Here is a 19,155-nt window from a genome sequence, read left to right on the forward strand (position 1 = left end):
GTTGCCATTTAGTGATTGACAGCCCTATTTGTTAAATACAAGGCACGCAGCAACGGACGTCCTCTTTCGCTGCGTGCTTCGGTTCACCCGCCCTCCCTTCCCTAATGTTAGGCTGTTTGCTTGACCTTGCTATTGCCTGTCATGGGGTCGTCTGCTTTGGGGCAGGGGCCCGGTGGGAATTTTGCCATTTGGCTGATTAGTGTGTGCCACTTGGTTTTCGCCTACTGCGTAGCAAATCGTCACAACTTGTAAGGTTTGCGGTTACGCATTGGTCTGGAATTGGTTGGTGGAGGGGTATGGATTCGGCTGTGCCTGCCGCTCCAAAATGCTGCTGCTGCTGCTGCTGCTGAAGGGTTTTACCGTTAAAGGAACCCAGGGGCTCTCCCATGCTTTTGTCCGAAACCCCCTGGCAAGGGGCCACGGCCACGCATGCCCCTGGGAGCATGCTGGGGAGAGGTGAGGCATGGTTCCCAGTCCCGTCTCTCTCCCCAGGTGACTTACCCTTCCTGACTTCGCGGGGGGTGCGAATGTCAGAGCTGCCCCCGTGCGGGGGCAGTTAGTGCTACCAATGCCTAAGCAACCACTCACATTGCTGTATTTGAATAAAGTTGTGGCCAAAATTATGCCAAAAAATTTAAAGAAAAATTAAGTGTCGATTGTGTTTTCCTTTGGGGTGTATTGGGGACCTCGACACGCAAAAAAGTTTTTTCCTGCTCCACAGTCTAGGACCCAAACCAATGGATTTGACTTAAAAGAAAGGAGATTCCATGGACTCTCCTTCCTTGGAAATTTTTAAGCAGAGGTTGGATGGCCACCTGTCATGTATGATTTAGCCGATATTCCTGCATTGCAGGGGGTTGGCCTTGATGACACCTGAGGTCCCTTCCACCTCTATCATTCTATGATCCCTGAAACATTGCACCAATAGATCTATAAAAATTACGAGTTACTGCTAATTCCTAGAAAAACACAGCAATGCTAAGGTTTGGTCGACCTTATCGGAAAGCAGAGACACCATTCTTAATTCTTCCTATGACCTCAGGGACCGATATAAGAATTATCTTTGCTGGGAAATTGCATAAAGTCACATCATAAATCATTCGGGGTTACGTTCAGCAAGAGAGCTGGCTTTAGTTATCATTTTAACTGTAAAATGTGACAAAACTGAACACTGTATGGTCAAAGGCTCTGCTTTGCATAAATGTCAAGCTTTCGTAAAACAAAAAAATGTATGATGCGAAGCTTCGATACTGCTATAAAGAGGGGTGAAACAATCAGTTACATATGGTGTTTGGGTTTTAAGTAGCAGTGATTCACACTTGCGCCAGAGTTTACCATTTACAATTGAGTAGTTGCTAGCTATGTCTTGAGTCAAGAAAATGCGATTCAGTTTTTCAGCTTAGTCCTTCAAATGCATCTTGGGTAGAGATGGAGAAATTCAGGCCTGGCCACTGTTCAGAGATGCTTCCAGTCAGTGCAAAGCATTTGGGGGGAAGCCTCTTGTTTTTATTGTGTTATCTTTTGCTAAACTTCAACAGAAAGTTTTGAGCATTTAGTTTATTTTTGTGTCCTGTTGCAAAGAGCTGCGCTGATGTCTGAGTTGGTTTCCCCCCACCCCCACCCCCTGTATAGCCCTGGCATTTAAATCTGCCAGCATATCCCTATTAAATGCCTGCTTTCTTTCAGAATTTAACATGGGGAGGGGGGGAAGTGTTGTAAAGTGGGCCTGATCGCTCCTGGTGAGATTGTGCCAAATACTTTCAGACTGTCACAGACAGCTGGTGTTTTTTCCTTCCATATGGAAAGGTCAGATATTTATACGGTGACAAACGTGACAGCACATTTTCACTTTAGCTCAGTGCAAATTTTGTGGAAGTTGCTGTGATGTGAATAATGAACTACTAGGCTGCAAGTAATCCAGTCTGCCGAATGCTGTCGGTGACGGGTGAACTGCCAAAGGTTGAAAGGTTTTTCCTCTGGAAACAAAGATGAGCTGCTTCCATCACAGTTTAGCCCAGTTTCTCTGAAAGGATACAAGATGGATAGCTTAATTGCTTCTTGATTCAAAAAAACCGTTAGGCAAAAACAAATAGAAAACGGAAGGGACTTTTAGACAAGTTTATGATGGTCCAGTCCAGAAATAATTTTGTCTCAACTCTCCTGTGCATTTGGCCTCGATATAAAACAACAACAGCAACAACACAACTGCTAGGACTGATCAACATGTGCTAGCTAGACTATTTTAATATGTGCAGTCTTAAGCTATCCTTTCTTCAAAACTTCTATTGGAGGTTCATTATTGTGGATGGGAGTTGTGAAAGAGAGACTGTAGACTAATTCCTACAAACCATAGACTACTTGTTCCTTTCCAGTGCTAGAACAGTTGGTGTCCTTTTCCACCTACCCACACCTCAAGTACTATACGGTGTAAGAATTTAGCAAAGTGGAGAAACTGGACTCCAGATCTTGTTGGGGGAAAGCTCCCATGATCCCTGGCCCATACTAACTGGGGAGCTGGGGTTCAACAACACTTGAAGGACCACCAGTTCTGCAGCATTGATTTAACACATAACAGCCATATGTCTTGTAGCTCCATTTACTTCATGAGAGATTGCACAGACAGGGCCATCCCATGTATGGCCATGTCTTTACCTGAGATGTTGGGGGGACTGACAGATTCCCACTCCCCCTGCAACACGGTCCACCATCCAGTTTGAAACCATACCGGACCTGTTAGCTTTGCAAATGTGCTACCAGATTTTTTGAAATTGCTGCCCCACTTCTGAGTAAGCATGCCTAGGAATGCAGCATTCATTAACCTTTTAAAAATGGATGCCAAATGTACAATTCATTTTTCTTGGGATGATGCATATTACTGACAAGACAAAACTTAAACCATTTTTTATTTTTTATTTTGCACACAGTAGATAACCAGCGGGCATCGCCATGGAAACATAGTCACTCTGTTTGAGTTTCATCGCTCTGTCCTTCTAGAAGGCATCCTGTTTTCTTCACACTTGACAGTTTCCTTTTGGCAAGTGGCCGTCCTGAATAACAGGACAACTTGTGTTAAGTTGCATTAATCCATATCTGGGAAAGCCAGTTCTTTCCTGGCAGTTCTTAGGCCTCCGGCAGCAATGATACTGCAGTATTACCAGCTGGAATGAGGGGGGATGTCAACAAAAGTGACACTGCAGAGAGGTTTTAGTAGAGTCTCTTGGAAATAATGACCTTTCTTTTGTTCACTCCAAGCCTTTGGGACAGGTCAGAAAACACATTCGTTTCCTTTACTAGCACAGAGTTGATCTGTGTTTAATATTGGCAGAAAGGCTTCATGAATCCTCTACAGGCACTTTAGGCCCCAGGAATGTGCAGTTAATTAAAGCAACTCAACTCCATTATGTTGCAGTGTCTCGAAGAGAAGTTGGCTATGAAGAGAGCTTCAGAAAACAGCAAGAGCTTTTAGGCATCCTTCACTCCATTTTGGGGAAGCTTTGAGTTTCTCTCCCACAGTGAAAGAGAGGTAAGAAGGCACACTTTAATTGCTATTGAACACTGAGGCCAACTATATACTGATACATTGCCCAGGCAGATTTAGGCAGGTCCATGCTGTGTTTGAATTTATTTGATCTGATATTTTTTAAAAATCTTTTTACTGAGCAGTGTACCTCTGGGGGTGCCTTGATTGATCATCAAATGGGAAGGAAATACATGGAAGTGTAAAGCAGGAAGGAAAAAGACACAGAGCCGTTGAAAGACACCTCCCCAGGTGTTGCAGACTTGATGTAAATGCTGCATTGTATTTGAGATCATTTAAAGAAACAAAAGTGTAGAGATCATTTAGAAAGCAAAAGTGTTCTGTTTCATTCCAGGGCTGGTCCTATCATTAGGCAGAGTGAGACAGTTGCCTCAGGAGGGAAGATATTCCCGGCCATTTCTCCTATCACCCTCCGCACCAGCCATTCTCCTGTATTGGAGATGAGAGCTGTGTGTGCTGTTCAGTCTGTCTCATACACACCCCAAATAGGCTTCTGATAGTTGCAGTGGACGATTCCTTCCAGTTGTCAATATCAAAGTAAGTGAAATTCAGCTGCCTGCCCAGGCAGATTATAATAATAAATTATTTATTTATTTATATCCCACCCTTCCCGGTGCAGAAGTGTGCATGCACACGAAAGCTCATACCAATAACAAACTTAGCTGGTCTCTAAGGTGCTACTGGAAAGAACTTTTTTATTTTGTTTCAACTACGGCAGACCAACACGGCTACCTACCTGTAACTGCATGTGTGTGTGTAACTCAACCTTATATCACAGAAATGGAGTAGTCTTTCGTGACCAGCATTTCAAGGAAGCCAAACCCAAGTTTTGCAGTGGGACCCCTGAGATCCCTTGCCATTCTGGTATCAGTGAATACATAACAATACACTTTTGTCAATTTCTCTGCAGTGTGAGAAACTCAAGCAAAACATGTTACCATAGTGATCCACTGTCTCTGGGAGAATCAAGTGGCCTCATGCCATTCTTACATTATTTTTCTAACAACTGCTAACAACTACTCAAGGGCTGGTACATCTTTATAACTGTGTACTTTCTAAAGCTAAGCTTACAGAAACAAGACACGCTCCTATAACTTCACGATAAGTCATTTAACGGCAAAAGGTAAATGTGCTTTGCTGTGGCTATAAATGAAGTTGGGTATGCATGTATTTATCTGTAGTGTTTAAAGGCTGTCCTATAAGAAGAAATCTCTAGTGTGGCTTAGAGGATAAAAAATAGGTAATCTCTCTGTCTTTCTCACTCATACATGTCTATTTTATCTTTCTTGTGTGTTTAAATGCATAGCTCTACCCTCTACCTGGAACAATGATGCACAAGTAGAGGATTTACTGTAGAGAATTCCATTGCAGGGCTTTGCTCCTGTGAATTAATTGGGACAGTGCTGCTGATGCCAGTCTTGCTTTCTGCCTGTCCTGTGGGTGTTCCTGTTCCACATGGGATGGACATTTGGAATTTGCTTCCGTGCTCCTTTGGGAAATTCTAAAAATGCACATATCCTGTCATGATAAATTTCCACATTTCTCCTGACAATTTTTATCAGATTGCTGCATCGACTCATTTGACATGTGAAGACTGAAAAGTACCCTGGCATTTCTTTTCTACATACTGATCCCCCCCCCCCCCCCATGAACATGGAGCCAGTATTTGTTGGAGGCCATTAAAACACTGCCTGCAGAGTCAGAGTCTTAAATCAGGCCAGAGTTTCCATGCCAATCTGACCTGTTTGTGGTGGTGGCTGATGCTGGCATAAAAAGATTCACACGAAAGCAAGTGACTCAAGTAAAAGTACCAGGCAGAGAGTGGAGCTATGCTACATACTGTAGTAGTAGAATTGGTTACTCATCACGTAGTGGTAAGTCACATGTTACAGAATCTTGCCTTAGTCTGGGGATGAGGCTGTCTCAAATTCAACTGCATGGTTCTAGGAGTTGTAGATATGTATGTGTCTTAATCTGGCAAAACATCACCACTCAACAGTATTATTACTACTAACAGCCATAAATAATCCCACTTCTCATCCAATGGGCTGTTCCTCACTTTAATTAAAACTGCCTCTGATTCCTGAATGCCGTGTTTTTCATTGTACAAGTTATGGTTCACTGTGTACTCTAGATAGACTTTCGCTCAGCGCTTTTCCCCCCAGCCAGAATTTACCAGAAATCAGTTCTGGCACTTCTCGGGTGGGCGCCATTGCCATGATCAGAGAACGAGGGAGGCATCCATGATGCGTTCCAGCACCTCTTTTTCTAGAAAAATAGCACTGCTTCTGCTACAGGGACAATCAGAAGCCACATAACAGAAATGGTTCGTTTGAATAGAGAAGTAATATGCCCTCTCCGCAGGAATGATTTTGCAACACTATTTTGTACTGCCATGAGTGAGTGAACCCCACAACTTCATGACTGTCAGTTATAGAATTATAACGAGTGAACTTTCCTAACCTGGCATCCTCCAGTTGTTTAGGAGTGCAACTTGCACCAGCACTAGCCTGCAGGCCCAATGGCTATTGATGATGGGAACTGAGGTCCAAAACATCTGGAAGGCACAAGGTTGAGCAAGGGTATGGGAACTGGAATGGCAATATATTTGCCCAGGCATGCCTCCCTGTGTGATCTGTAGCTGCTACCTTTGTGAAAGGCAATATTTCATATTAGGCCTGGTCTGGAGGAGTAGAAAGGTTTGGCCTGGCAGACTCCCTTTTGTTGGCAGAATGAGCCTTTGTATAACTAAAGAAATCTCCTAGTACAGGTGATAGGTTGCCAGTAGACGTTTAACAGCTGCAGGTCCTTCTGGAAGGGTATGTGCCTTCCTTACCCGCAGGCTGGAGGTGATGCCATCAAAGTGTCTGGGTGAGAAAGAGAACAAAACAACCTGGAACTGAGGCTGAAAGAGACTTGCTCTCTGTAAGAACCCAGTGTTTTGGCCAGAGCCGGCCTGTTCATAAAGCGGGGTATGGCACTCACCTCAGGCGGTGGAAGTGCAAAAGGCCCAGCAACAAAAGTTTGAGGATCGCCTAGGCTCTCACTGCGCTTATCGAGAGCCGAGGCACAGCAGCAGCATAGTTGGTGGTGGGCATTGGCATGGCAGAAGTGTGGCAATAAAAGTAAATGTATATCCAATCCCTTTAGGTTTTGCCCGCAGGTTTGCCTTGTTTTGCTTTAAAGTCCTCCAAGAGATCAAACTTGCCAAAATATTGAATTGCTTTATGATCTACTCCGGGAACATAAAATAACACAATGTACATTCTGGGATATGATCCAGAAATTCTTGGCTACTGTCCTCCATAATTAATATACATTTAAGCTCATAAACTTCAGGGGGACTTACGGAAGATGCAGTTGTGCACTATCTGATTAAGATAATTTTGTCATAGCTATCTTCAGTCATCGGCTCAACACAGGGCTCACACTCTGGGCCTTGTTTTCTTGACTGGGCAGGAAGAGGATGATCTGAAAGTGGGGGATATTGACATCAGTCCCTTGTCATGGTCAGATCCTGTTGAGATTTAGGCTCTTAGCATCCTTCCCCCTCTGCAGAGGTCAGGGGCCTATGAAGATGGTTTGCTCAGATGTTGATAGATGGCCCTACAGGAGTTCATTGCTGAGATGACTGGCGTGCCTGTCAAAGCCCTGGTTGACATATGGAACATCTGGCTGGCTCAGGCCATTGACACAATCACCCCTGAGACCCTCTCCTACTTCTTGTAGCCCAAAAAACTGGAGGGCACCAGGTTGGCAAAGGCCGATGAAGCTAAAACCCATTGTACTTGAATCTCAAATCTATGCACGGAGGAGAAGTTTCCGTAACTCAGAGTTCAGCATTGTGAATTCTTTAAGAGGATGAGTGTATCAAAAGGAAAGGTTAGGAAGGCCACCGTGCTTTCTGGAAATGTAAATTTCCTTGAAATTGTCAAGGCAGAAAATTGCTTCGTAGAAAAACAGAAGGGGCTGGATGTTGTACATGGAAATCAATCTGTTCCAAAGCACATAAAACATTTTTATTTAACGTTGCTGTTGGTTTTCTGTTTTCTTTTTTAAAATGTATCAATAGCATCATTATTCTTTATGAAGTGTCCATTCTGCATTTGTCACTATTGCAACAAATAACCTCCGTCTTAAGGTGCTTTACTGAAAGAACAGACAACAATTAGGTCTAGACACTCCCCCCCTCCATTTTCCAGCCCAGATAATGTACACTATAATGACATCCAATCATGCATAAACTCAACCATCAGGCAAGCATAAAGATATTGTTATGAAGCTGCAAAGAAAAATACATTCGAAAGTTGTTTTGCCTCTGAGAACAGGCATAAACAATAACAATTAAGACAGAAAGGAGGAGTAACCTGGAAAATACACTGCAAAAGGTTCGTGATGTGCTCTGAAATTGGGGATGAGATGGGGACAGTCTATCATAAACTGAATGGCTCTTGTAGTACAGATCTTATTGGGCCAGGACACGGGGTTTGGAAACTATATGTCAGTTGACCTGTGATTTGTGTAAGCTGCAGAGATGTACCTTAGAAAAGTAATCAAAAACAAGCACATCTGTGTCTTGAGGCACCATCAGAAATGGTCTTTGGGACACTGTGTAAAGCAGCTGGATAGTCAGGGTAGTCCAGGAGATAGAAGTCCTGGAAAACTGGTGTTCAGAGTCTATTTCAAGCATGGAGTCATTACTGCGGGTTTTGTCAAGCCACCCATGCCAATCAGTATTAATGATTACAAGTGCAAGGAGACGCTGTGGGGAAGGTGGGTCTGTCCAACTCTGGCACAGTTGCTGTTCTGATCGCCCTCTACCCATTCTGAAGTGGAGAGGCTCTTGTATCCATAGAGGCTCCATGCACATTTTGTAACCTGTAAGCAATGTCGACTACTATACACACGAGTCACCCCTTAAATCAACCGGGTAATGTCTCATGAGAGTCCTTTCCTTGATTTACAAAACTTCAAGCACCTCTCCCTCTCTTTGCTTAATCTCTGTGTTTTTGCTTTCTTAGAAGAACGCTCTGAAACCAGACTTTGATACCTTTCTTACTCTAAAAGTCTTTTTCTAAATCAGAGAAATAATGTTGATGATTTATCTGCAGTGCCAACAATCTTCATAGTTGGCGCAAGAAGAGCAATACTGTAGATCTCTGCCCCACTCTCTCTGACAGCTTCCCATTTTCAGTATCTCATGAGAAAAAATTGATGTGGAAGTCACACTGACATGAAGAGATATGTCATTTGTGGCATCATTCTCCCACTGTGCTTTTCACATGACAGGTGTTTGGCATTTTTATTTTAAATCTGTCCATTCTTCAGTGAAGAGCAAACACTTTAATTCCATTATTTTCCTGTTACAGGGAAGTAGATTTACAGGCCTTCAGTTGATAACACTAATGAGTTTACCTCAGGAGGAGTAGATTGGGGTGGGGTGGAGGGAACTTGGAGACTTTCTGGTACTAATGAGGTTCAGTTTGTTGACAGAATGGTTGGCACCTAATTACGGTACTACCTTCACCAGAAAACGATTTTAAAGCATAATATTTACTTTTACCTCTAGCTGTGGTGAATTGCTGCTTTAATCATCATTCTGCATTTAATGTCAGTACCTCTTGTGATGGGAAAATGCCAGTGCAAAACGATGCTTGAAATAGTGAGGCTCTTGGTACTGAGGGGAACTGGCACTGTTGTAATACAGCAGCCATCTTGAAACGACAGAGCAGGGCTTCAGTTAATCACAAAATTACAAACTGGGGAAACATGAGTTCTTCTGCTTCTGCCAAGGGATTCTTTAAGGCCTCTCAAACTTCAATTTTTGCAGCTGTAAATGAGGATTAAACTGAATGGTTTCATTGTGGGGTGGTAAGGCTTAAGCCTGTAAAATCTGGAACATACAGCGAGAATTTCCATTGCTAATGACACAAGGGATGTAGATAAAAATAGGTTTTCAGGTGAACGTTTTAAGATTGCAGTTCCATACTCATTACTTGTTGAGGGTAGTAGATCTCACTGACTTTAGTGGGATTTATTTCAGAGTAAACACACCTAGGATTGTGCTTTAAATGTTTTTGGCAGGTCATGCTTGCTCATTCGTTTCTATAATACAAATTCATCGTTTATAGTGATCTTAAACAAATGTGTGTAATTTCATCTGTCACATGCTGGAGGGTGTACACTGTAATATCTTCATTATGAAACCAAACGTTTGCCTTTGAGAGGTAAACCCAAGTATTACTGAGTGACTTTGCTGCCTCTCAAAATTTCTGTTCTCATCCTGAAGCAAAGTTCTTAACCTGAGGTAATATTTCTGGGTTAGCGGAGTCTGTAACCTGAAGCGTATGTAACCTGAGGTACCACTGTATATACAGAAACACAAGGGTAAGTGTGCACATGCATGACTACAAAGAAATCCCAGAATTAAAAAATCCACCTCATTAAAAAGATGTCCACGTCCCCAAGATAGTCCTTGAGCCAGATTCAGTCACCCAGCCCTGCTAGCAGAAACCAGTACAATGGCTCCCACTCATTCAGTGGGGCTTTCCCCACCCTCTCCTCTCCATGTGCACCCTATGCCTCCCCATGGAGACCCCTCATGGAAGGAGGGGGGAGATGATTTCATCAGACAAACCAGAAAGAATTCCACGCCTTATTTTTAAAGTCTTCCCACCACTTGTCACCAAAATGCCTTTCTCCATCTAATTATTCACTTTGATCCATACAGCGTATGGCTTGTCATATCTTTTACATTGACACGGATTGGGAACATGGGGCCCTTCAGATGTTGTTGAATTTTGTCTCCCTGCTTTTTAGCTGTTCTGGCCAAGGCTGAGTGCAACAGTCTCTGGTTTGCTAAATGGCCCCCACTCCTGCTTTAGGAGAACCTTGTACTGCAAAATAATTATACCTACATAGCTGACAACCATAGAATATATTAAAATGAATATTATTGGGATTTTCCTAATTCAGACCACAAACCAATTTTATTCGGTCTCCAGAGGCCCTGCCATTTTTCTTTATTAATTGTTCACAATTTCACTCGTCATGAGGGAAGTTATTTTCAAAAATGGGGAGAAAAGTACATGGATGTTAAATATTGTTTAAGAGGGGTATATAGCATCATGTCTACAAATCTTATGCCAAAAACGGCAAACCTTATTCCAAAAGTCTTATAGAACCGCCTTCCACAACCTGCAACAACAAATGCAAAGTCTACCTTTGCATAGTAAATCTGGTTTCTGCACACACCATCAAGACAAGCAGTGAACATGATCAGAATTCAAGGCACATTCCAGCCAGGCAAAATAATAAGAATAATAATAATAAGAATAATAAACAAATTTATTATTTATACCCTGCCCATCTGGCTGTGTTTCCCCAGCCAAAAGCATTCAAGAAGGGCATAATGTGGGGCTGGTGAGAGTTTTTGACTTACAGAGAGTCCCAAGAGTTAGACCTAGAGACCTGGGGGCCACTCCGAGCCTCAGGTTCCCCATTCTGGTCTAGAGGCAAAACTTCGTTGCGGAGCGCAACAAAGCTGCGAGTGTCACAGGATTTGCCATCAGCAGTACATTGAATAAGCGAGTGTGTCGCGGGATCTGAATTTGTTCCAATCCAATTATAATATTTGGACTTGGTTATTGGTTACTATTCATTTGTCAAATGGGAATTCATTGCAGTTGGAGCTAACAGCATGCAAATGTATTCCATAAGGTGCCCACTTGCTTAAAATCAAAAACCTTCTGTTGGCATAGCTTGCTGAAGCATTCAGCAGCTGGGTACAGTCACCTAACCATTCCCTCCAGCAGCTGTGTTTGCTAACTGGCTCTGCCCTCATTTAAACTAGCTGTCATGGCAGTCAACTGATGTTACTCCAGAGGATCAGAGGGAGGTGAAAATAATTCAGAGTCAACAACTAGCAACTCAACAACATCAACAACAAAATAGCAGCCAAAACAAAGCAAATAAAATTTCAAAAGGAAGGGAAAGCATCCCAGAATATTATATATATATAATATGTGTGTGTGTGTGTGTGTATGTGTATGTGTATAATATGTATTTTATATATATATATATATATATATATATATATATATATATATATATATCTCCAGCTGGCAAGGTAAGACTGGCATTTATTACAAACCTCTAGAACAGGTCAACATCTCCCTACTTAAATCCGACCAAGTTGATGTATAATTTTTTTAAAGGCAATTTTTAAATAAATCAACCAAACCACCAAGTAGGGTGAGCAAAACAAACAGGAAGCTCCATCTTTCAAATATGGCTCTCAAATTACATTTGCTGTAGTGATAATAAGTGTATTATTGCTGCAAAGGGGATCCAGAATAGCATGGCAACGATTCCTGTCAGCATATTTGTGCAACTTTGTCTAAAGTTTCTGCTGTGTTCAGACTTTCTTTGGCCCACAATGTGTGAAAAACGGGCTGTGTTGGTGTGCAAGCGGGGGGGGGGGGGGAGGGCTCGGTTGATATGCCACAGCACAGTCTATGTCTGTGGAGGTTTGTTTCAACCGCTTCTCTTCCACTTTGGAATGCTTGCCTAGTTCACTTCATGCTTTAACTTAAGTGTAAAGGGGATCCACTGAATCAAAGTGTAGTAAAGCTTTGCTCCTGATGTTGTGTCCACTAACTGGGCTCTGTCTCCATGTGTTGGGAGAAGGTCTGAGTGGACAATCAGTTGTATTGCTGGAGGCTCTTCCATGTGACTGGGTAAACCTTTATCCTTTTGTCATGTGGAGTCCATGTAGCAGAGCCAGGGCCGGATTTAGGTTTGATGAGGCTCTAAGCTACTGAAGGTAATGGGGCCCTTTATTATGTCCAGCTGTCCTTTGTCAACAACAAATTGTCGCTGTTTTTTGTGTTGAATATATGCTATATGGTAATTTATGGACCTATAGTGGTACCTCGGGTTACATATGCTTCAGGTTACAGACTCCACTAACCCAGAAATAGTACCTTAGGTTAAGAACTTTGCTTCAGGATGAGAACTTAAATCGTGCTCCGGCAGCACGGCGGCAGCGGGAGGCCCCATTAGCTAAAGTGGTGCTTCAGGTTAAGAACAGTTTCAGGTTAAGAACGGACCTCCGGAACGAATTAAGTTCTTAACCTGAGGTACCACTGTAATAGGTATCTAAAGCCATTTGCACATAACAAATATGTATTTTATCAGAGTAATTGTGGAAGTGAAATACAATTAAGAAGTAGTATATTAATAGTATAAGGGATGCGGGTGGCGCTGTGGGTTAAACCACAGAGCCTAGGACTTGCCGATCAGAAGGTTGGCGGCTCAAATCCCTGCGACGAGGTGAGCGCCCGTTGCTCGGTCCCTGCTCCTGCCAACCTAGCAGTTCGAAAGCACCTCAAAGTGCAAGTAGATAAATAGGTACCGCTCTGGCGTGAAGGTAAACGGCATTTCCCTGCGCTGCTCTGGTTTCACCAGAAGTGGTTTAGTCATGCTGGCCACATGACCCGGAAGCTGTACACCGGCTCCCTCAGCCAATAAAGCGAGATGAGCACTGTAACCCCAGAGTCGGTCACGACTGGACCTAATGGTCAGGGGTCCCTTTACCTTTACCTTTATATTAATACTGATTTTTTGGGAGGGCCCCTAAGAGAGTGAGGCCTTAAGCTATAGCTTGTTTATCTTATTAATACTGATTTTTTGGGAGGGCCCCTAAGAGAGTGAGGCCTTAAGCTATAGCTTGTTTATCTTATACGAAATCCAGCACTGAGCAGAGCCTATGAAGGCAGCTTCTGTTTGCACCCTTTCTTCTCTCTCTGTGAGGACTACTGTGCCACCCCGGCACAGTGAGCCATTTCCCATGTCTGCCATATTCACAGTGGAAGGAGAGAGAGTCGGAGCAGGTTGTGCAATTACCTTGGGTGCCTTGTGTGCTTTGAAGGATCTGGCCTGAGAAAAAAAAGCAACAGCTAAGGGTGCCTTAGGGTACATGACATCTAGAGAACCAATTCTGTTGTTCTCGAGTCTGGGAACTTTGTTTTCAAAGAGTTATCAAAGCCTCCACTAAGGAACATTTCCAAGGAAATCATCATTGATTTGATTTATTATATTAGAAATATATTTCTTGTGCTCTGGTCCATGGGGTCACGAAGAGTCTGACACGACTGAACGACTAAACAACAACAACAATTTCATGACAATTAAACTAATAGAAAAACTGAATCATTTGTCAATATTGCCCTGTAAGCCAGCTGCGTGACCTGAAGTCCAACCGATACTTCAAATGCAGGGCCAGAATGAGATATGTATACAGACACGTTTATCGGAGAATTACAGGAGAGAATATGACTTGCCAGCTGTTGGGACTGATGTGTACACTTGAGATGGCGAGGTGCTGTAGCAGTCATGGGAAATATGCAGCAACAGATGAAGAGCCCTTTGCAGCACCTCTGCCTGTTGTTCATTTGGCCATTTCTTCTCTGCCGCCTCATGCGCTTAGACCCCCGCTGCCCCTCCTCAGCATCAATACAGAACTCTAGTCCTCCCAGCATTCATTAGCTTAATGTTTGGCATTCAGATAGCTGAGGGTTAATCCTCTGTCTCCTTTCATTTTTCAACAAGTGAGCCTCTTGGCCATCTGTGCTCGAGGATTCGCTGACAGGACCTTAATCTAAGCTGAGAGAGATTGATTTCAGGCTCCCTCTTCCTGTTTTATGGCCACCTTTTGTTCATTACCACATTTCTATCAAGCAAATGAACAGCCAAGCGAGGCCATGTGTTTTGCTGACATTTTCACGAGAGGATTCGGTATTGCCAGCCGTACAATAGTTGAAGATCTCAAAGGTTAATGTACCCTCAGGATTGTGTAGTCTGATTCTCCCCTCCTGAAACCTAAATGCATAATCACCTCCTTAATCAATGCCTTTAACCTTTCTGAATTTCATCTGAGATGTAATGTTATAATGAATCCAAGATTCAAAGGGTGAAATGAGTGGGAAATGGTGGCAAAGCATCTTCTCTGAAGAGGAGGTGGTGGGGGAGGAGGAATGAAATGGCTTTTGAGAAAAATATATATAACAGGCTGCTGTTATCTTGGCAGTTCTGCCACATCATGGGCTGCAATGATATAATGGCCCCTGAGCAAGAGGTAGGCTGTGTGGGCTGTTGACGCAGATGCCATAAGACAGGCCTATCGAGACAACTGCAGCATACCAGTGCTGTACTGGGTGGTTTGCCAGTGTTTGAAAATCCTTTTATTTTGCAATCTTAACTGGGCAGCAAATAGAGGTTGATAGATTCTCTGGTGGATTGCCATACATGGCTGGGCTCATCAAGCTTGATGAGTTACAGGTTGTGCACTAAAGCAGCAAATAAGATGTAGAGTTCATCTGATACAGGATGTGTATGGCAATGTGCCATGTTTCTCTGTGTGCAAACCTATGTATGACATACTCTCATGGTTGCATTGCCCTGTGTTCAACTGTCACAGACCAAGGTGAAGAGATACATCCTCAATTAAGAGGGAAGTTTGGGAGACATGAAGGAGAAGACTCTCTTACCAGGCCATCACCCCTCGCTCCTCTGAGGGAGATGGCACCCTAAGATGGCCTATCTATCTTGTAGATTGCAATGTCCTGGCTAGCGGATAAGAGAAGAGAGGCTTTTTCACGCACACGAAAATAGACTTCACCTCTCTTCGTTTACTATCATTTTAGAAAGATGGAAGGCTCAAGCTTCACACTCTGCCTTGCTTAGAATACAATCCAACCCCCTGATCCACCACGGGATGCTGGTGCAGCGTTTATTGTGATGCCCACCAATCTTTTTTGCCAGCAGTACTCCATGGAAAGCTCTAAATTAGGGCATTCTGGAGGTGGGGATGGGCTGATCTGACCTGGGTTCTGCTGGATTTCAAGCCAGTCCCAACAAAAATGACAAATGTCATTCATCTTTATTGATGTGAATGTTCCATTGTGAAATTGCATTGTGGGGAGGGGGGTCAATATGGGGGATATTTGCTTCTGTATAGGCCATTGGTTTTACTACATGGTTAATTGTAGCTTCCTCGTGTATAGAAGCATGTCTCTGTCTCTCTCTCTCTCTCTCCCCCCCTCTCTCCACTTCAAACATGACAATGTACACCACAATGGCACATGCTGTGCATTCTTAATGCACAGCCACTTGGCTCACTTCTTTCAGCAATTTGCTGCCAAGGCTCTGCAGAGTGATGGGAAAACTCTCCTCCCCTTCCCTGCAGAATTAATCAGGCAAAAGAACCCAGTATCTTATATAAGGAAAAGGGGGCACTTCACGAGGATCGTGTTTCTAATGGTTTGAACTTCAATCATTTTATTATCCCCTGGGGGTAAATTTGCCTCCTGGAATTCGTTTTCCGTATTACCCATTATTTCTTTCCAGGGATTTAAATAAATGTATTTCATCAATTTTTATATCTTGAAAATACATAAATTATAATGAGATTCAGGAAAGCCATATGCACATTTTCCTCTTGAGGACAGCGTGTATTACAGAATCCTGCTGCTTGTCAATTTCAGTCACATTGATTATTCAACTATTCTGCATTTTCTTGTTTTCTGCAATACACTGGCCATTTAGATGCAGATCAAATAGCTTCCGTTTGATCAATACAGCATGGCTTCCTAAGAGAAAGTCATCTCCTCTGTTGTTGTAGTTGTTCACTCAGGTATCTTTCATAACAGACTCTTTTCCTACCCTAATAGTATGAAATTCACTATTCTCTTTAGCCATCTGTGCCCCAGCCGATCATGTTTCCTGTAACTAAAAAGCACCACCACTCCTTCCACCTCTGCTTACTCAGTGGAAAGAACCATCATCTGCAAATTCAGTTGGTAACAACACAAGTATGTCCAAGTTCACCATTTTGCAAACACAAAGTCTGATGATGATGATTTTTTAAAAGAACTTACTACATTTCCCAAGATCTTAATCATTTCTGATCTGTTAAACAGTTGTCATTTCCTGCCATTCTGAGCCCCTCTTGTGGTGGTGATGGTGAAGACAAAGAACAGCGAGAGCTGCCGCCACCTGTTCACTGGCTTGTTGAGAGCCAGTGTGGTGTAGTGGTTAAGAGCGGGAGACTCGTTTTTTTTTATAAATTTTTTTATTGCGTTTCTTTCCATAATTTTATAGGTTTATAAACAAATAAAGTAGTTACAAGAAACAAATTTTCTCTTTTTTAACAACAAAAACAAAATAAAACTTGGACTTCCCCACCCCTTCCGATTCTGCGTTCTTTGCATTAACAATGTCAGCATTTTGTTACCTTATTTCATACCTTGTTGTAACTTTCGAATGTTATGTATCCAAATACAATATATTATATCTCAATTTCAATACCTTTAAAATAAACATAACATATTCAATTTAAATTGTCTCCTTTTCTCTTTTGTCACTAATTTTACCATTTACTTAATCATATTCGCAGAAGCTTAACGTTTCCTAATCATGCACTTTCTTAGGATTCATACAGCTTATAATATTTTTTCAGATAATCTTTAAATTTTCCCCAGTCCTCCTCAATTGTTTCTTTATCCAAATCTCGGATTCTGCCGGTCAGTTCAGCTATCTCCATGTAGTCCATCAACTGCGTCTGCCAGTCCTCCAGCGTGGGCAAATCTTGTGTCTTCCAACTCTTTGCAATGAGTATTCTTGCTGCTGTGCTAGCGTACATAAACAAAGTTCTATCTTTCTTTGACATTTTCTGGTCCACCATGCCCAACAGGAAGGCCTCTGGTTTCTTAGGAAAGGTATACCTAAATACCTTTTTCAATTCATTATAAATCATTTCCCAGAAGGCCTTCACTTTTGGGCAGGTCCACCAGAGATGGAAGAAAGTCCCCTCTGCTTCCTTACACTTCCAACATTTGTTGTCAGACAGGTGATGCATCTTGGCTAGCCTGACTGGGGTCATGTACCACCGGTATATCATTTTCATAATGTTTTCCTTCAAGGCACTAGATGCCGTGAATTTCATTCCGGTGTTCCATAACCTTTCCCAGTCTTCAAACATAATATTATGTCCAACATCCTGTGCCCATTTTATCATAGCAGATTTAACTGTCTCATCCTGTGTGTTCCACATAAGCAGCAAGTTATACATTCTAGATAAAATCTTGGTCTTTGGTTCTAACAATTCTGTCTCTAGTTTCGATTTCCCCTCCTGGAAACCAACCTTTTTATCCATTTTAAAAACCTCTTGAATTTGAGCATAATGTAACCAATCTCGCACCTTGTTTTTTAATTTGTCCTGGCTCTGCAACTTCCAACCGTCTCCAATTTTTTCAATTAATTCCCAATATTTCGGCCAATAGGCCTCCATATTGGGTCTTTTTCGAGCTTTGGCCTCCACCGGTGATAGCCACCTCGGTGTTTTACTCTCTAATAAGTCTTTATATTTCATCCAGACTGCAAAAATCGCTTTTCTGACAATATGGCTTTTAAACAATTTGTGAACTTTAACCTTGTCATACCATAGATATGCATGCCAACCAAATGCATTATCAAAACCTTCCAGATCTAGGACGTCGGTGTTTTCTAGCAAAAACCAATCTTTCAGCCAGCAGAAGGCTGCAGCTTCATAGTACAACCTCAAATCCGGCAGGGCAAACCCCCCTCTTTCTTTTGAATCAGTTAATATTTTATACTTTATTCGGGGCTTTTTGCCCTGCCAGACAAACTTAGATATATCCTTCTGCCATTTTCCAAAACATTCCTCTCTGTCCACGATCTGTAGGGTTTGAAACAAGAATAACATTTTCGGCAATACATTCATTTTAATTGCTGCAATCCTTCCCAACAAGGAAAGTTTCAATCTTGACCAAATTTCTAAATCCTTCTTTACTTCCAACCAGCATTTTTCATAATTGTCCTTAAATAAATTCAAATTTTTGGAAGACAAATAGATCCCTAGGTATTTCACTTTCTTTACCACATTTAATTCTGTTTCTCTCTGAAACCCCTCTGTTTCTGTAAGTGTCAAATTCTTGGTCAAAACCTTGGTTTTTTGTTTGTTCAACTTAAACCCCGCCACCTGACCAAACTCAGATATAAGTTCAAGAACTCTTTTTGTACTGGATTCTGGCTCCTGCAATGTCAAAACTAGGTCATCTGCAAAAGCTTTAAGTTTATATTGTTTCACTCCGACCTCTATCCCTTGTACCAGCCGGTCCTCCCTTATCATGTTCAATAGCACCTCCAGGACTGAAATGAATAAAAGAGGGGATAGAGGGCACCCTTGTCGTGTCCCTTTTTCAATTTTGAACTCCTCCGTCACCACATTGTTCACTATTAATTTGGCCTTTTGCTCTGAATAAATTGCTCGTAACCCATTTTCAAACCCCCGCCCCACTCCCATCCCTTCCAAGTTTTTCTTCATGAACATCCAAGATATATTGTCAAATGCTTTCTCCGCATCAACAAAAATTAACACCGCCCTTGTGTTCCTGTTAGTTTGTAAAAGTTCCAAAATATCGATGATGTTTCTGGTATTCTCATATAAATGTCTACCAGGGAGAAAGCCTGCTTGGTCTTTGTGAATTACTTCAATTAAAACTTTTTTAAGTCTACTTGCCAAAATGTCTGCAAAT

General features: G+C 42.3%; 1 protein-coding gene across 1 annotated transcript in view; it reads left to right on the forward strand.

Annotated features, from left to right (window-relative positions):
• Positions 1-11,652: 11,652 nt before the first annotated feature.
• LOC310676126 (uncharacterized protein) overlaps positions 11,653-19,155 on the forward strand; it is a 48,526-nt gene continuing 41,023 nt past the window's right edge. The window contains exons 1-2 of the mRNA XM_083437510.1: positions 11,653-11,666; positions 16,294-16,410. Of these exons, the coding sequence (XP_083293636.1) occupies positions 16,315-16,410 (96 nt within the window). The 5' untranslated portion in view covers positions 11,653-11,666; positions 16,294-16,314. The remainder of the gene's footprint in view (positions 11,667-16,293; positions 16,411-19,155) is intronic.

This window comes from Podarcis tiliguerta, assembly GCF_965153285.1.
Source record: "Podarcis tiliguerta genome assembly, chromosome: 4".
Lineage (NCBI taxonomy): Eukaryota > Metazoa > Chordata > Lepidosauria > Squamata > Lacertidae > Podarcis > Podarcis tiliguerta.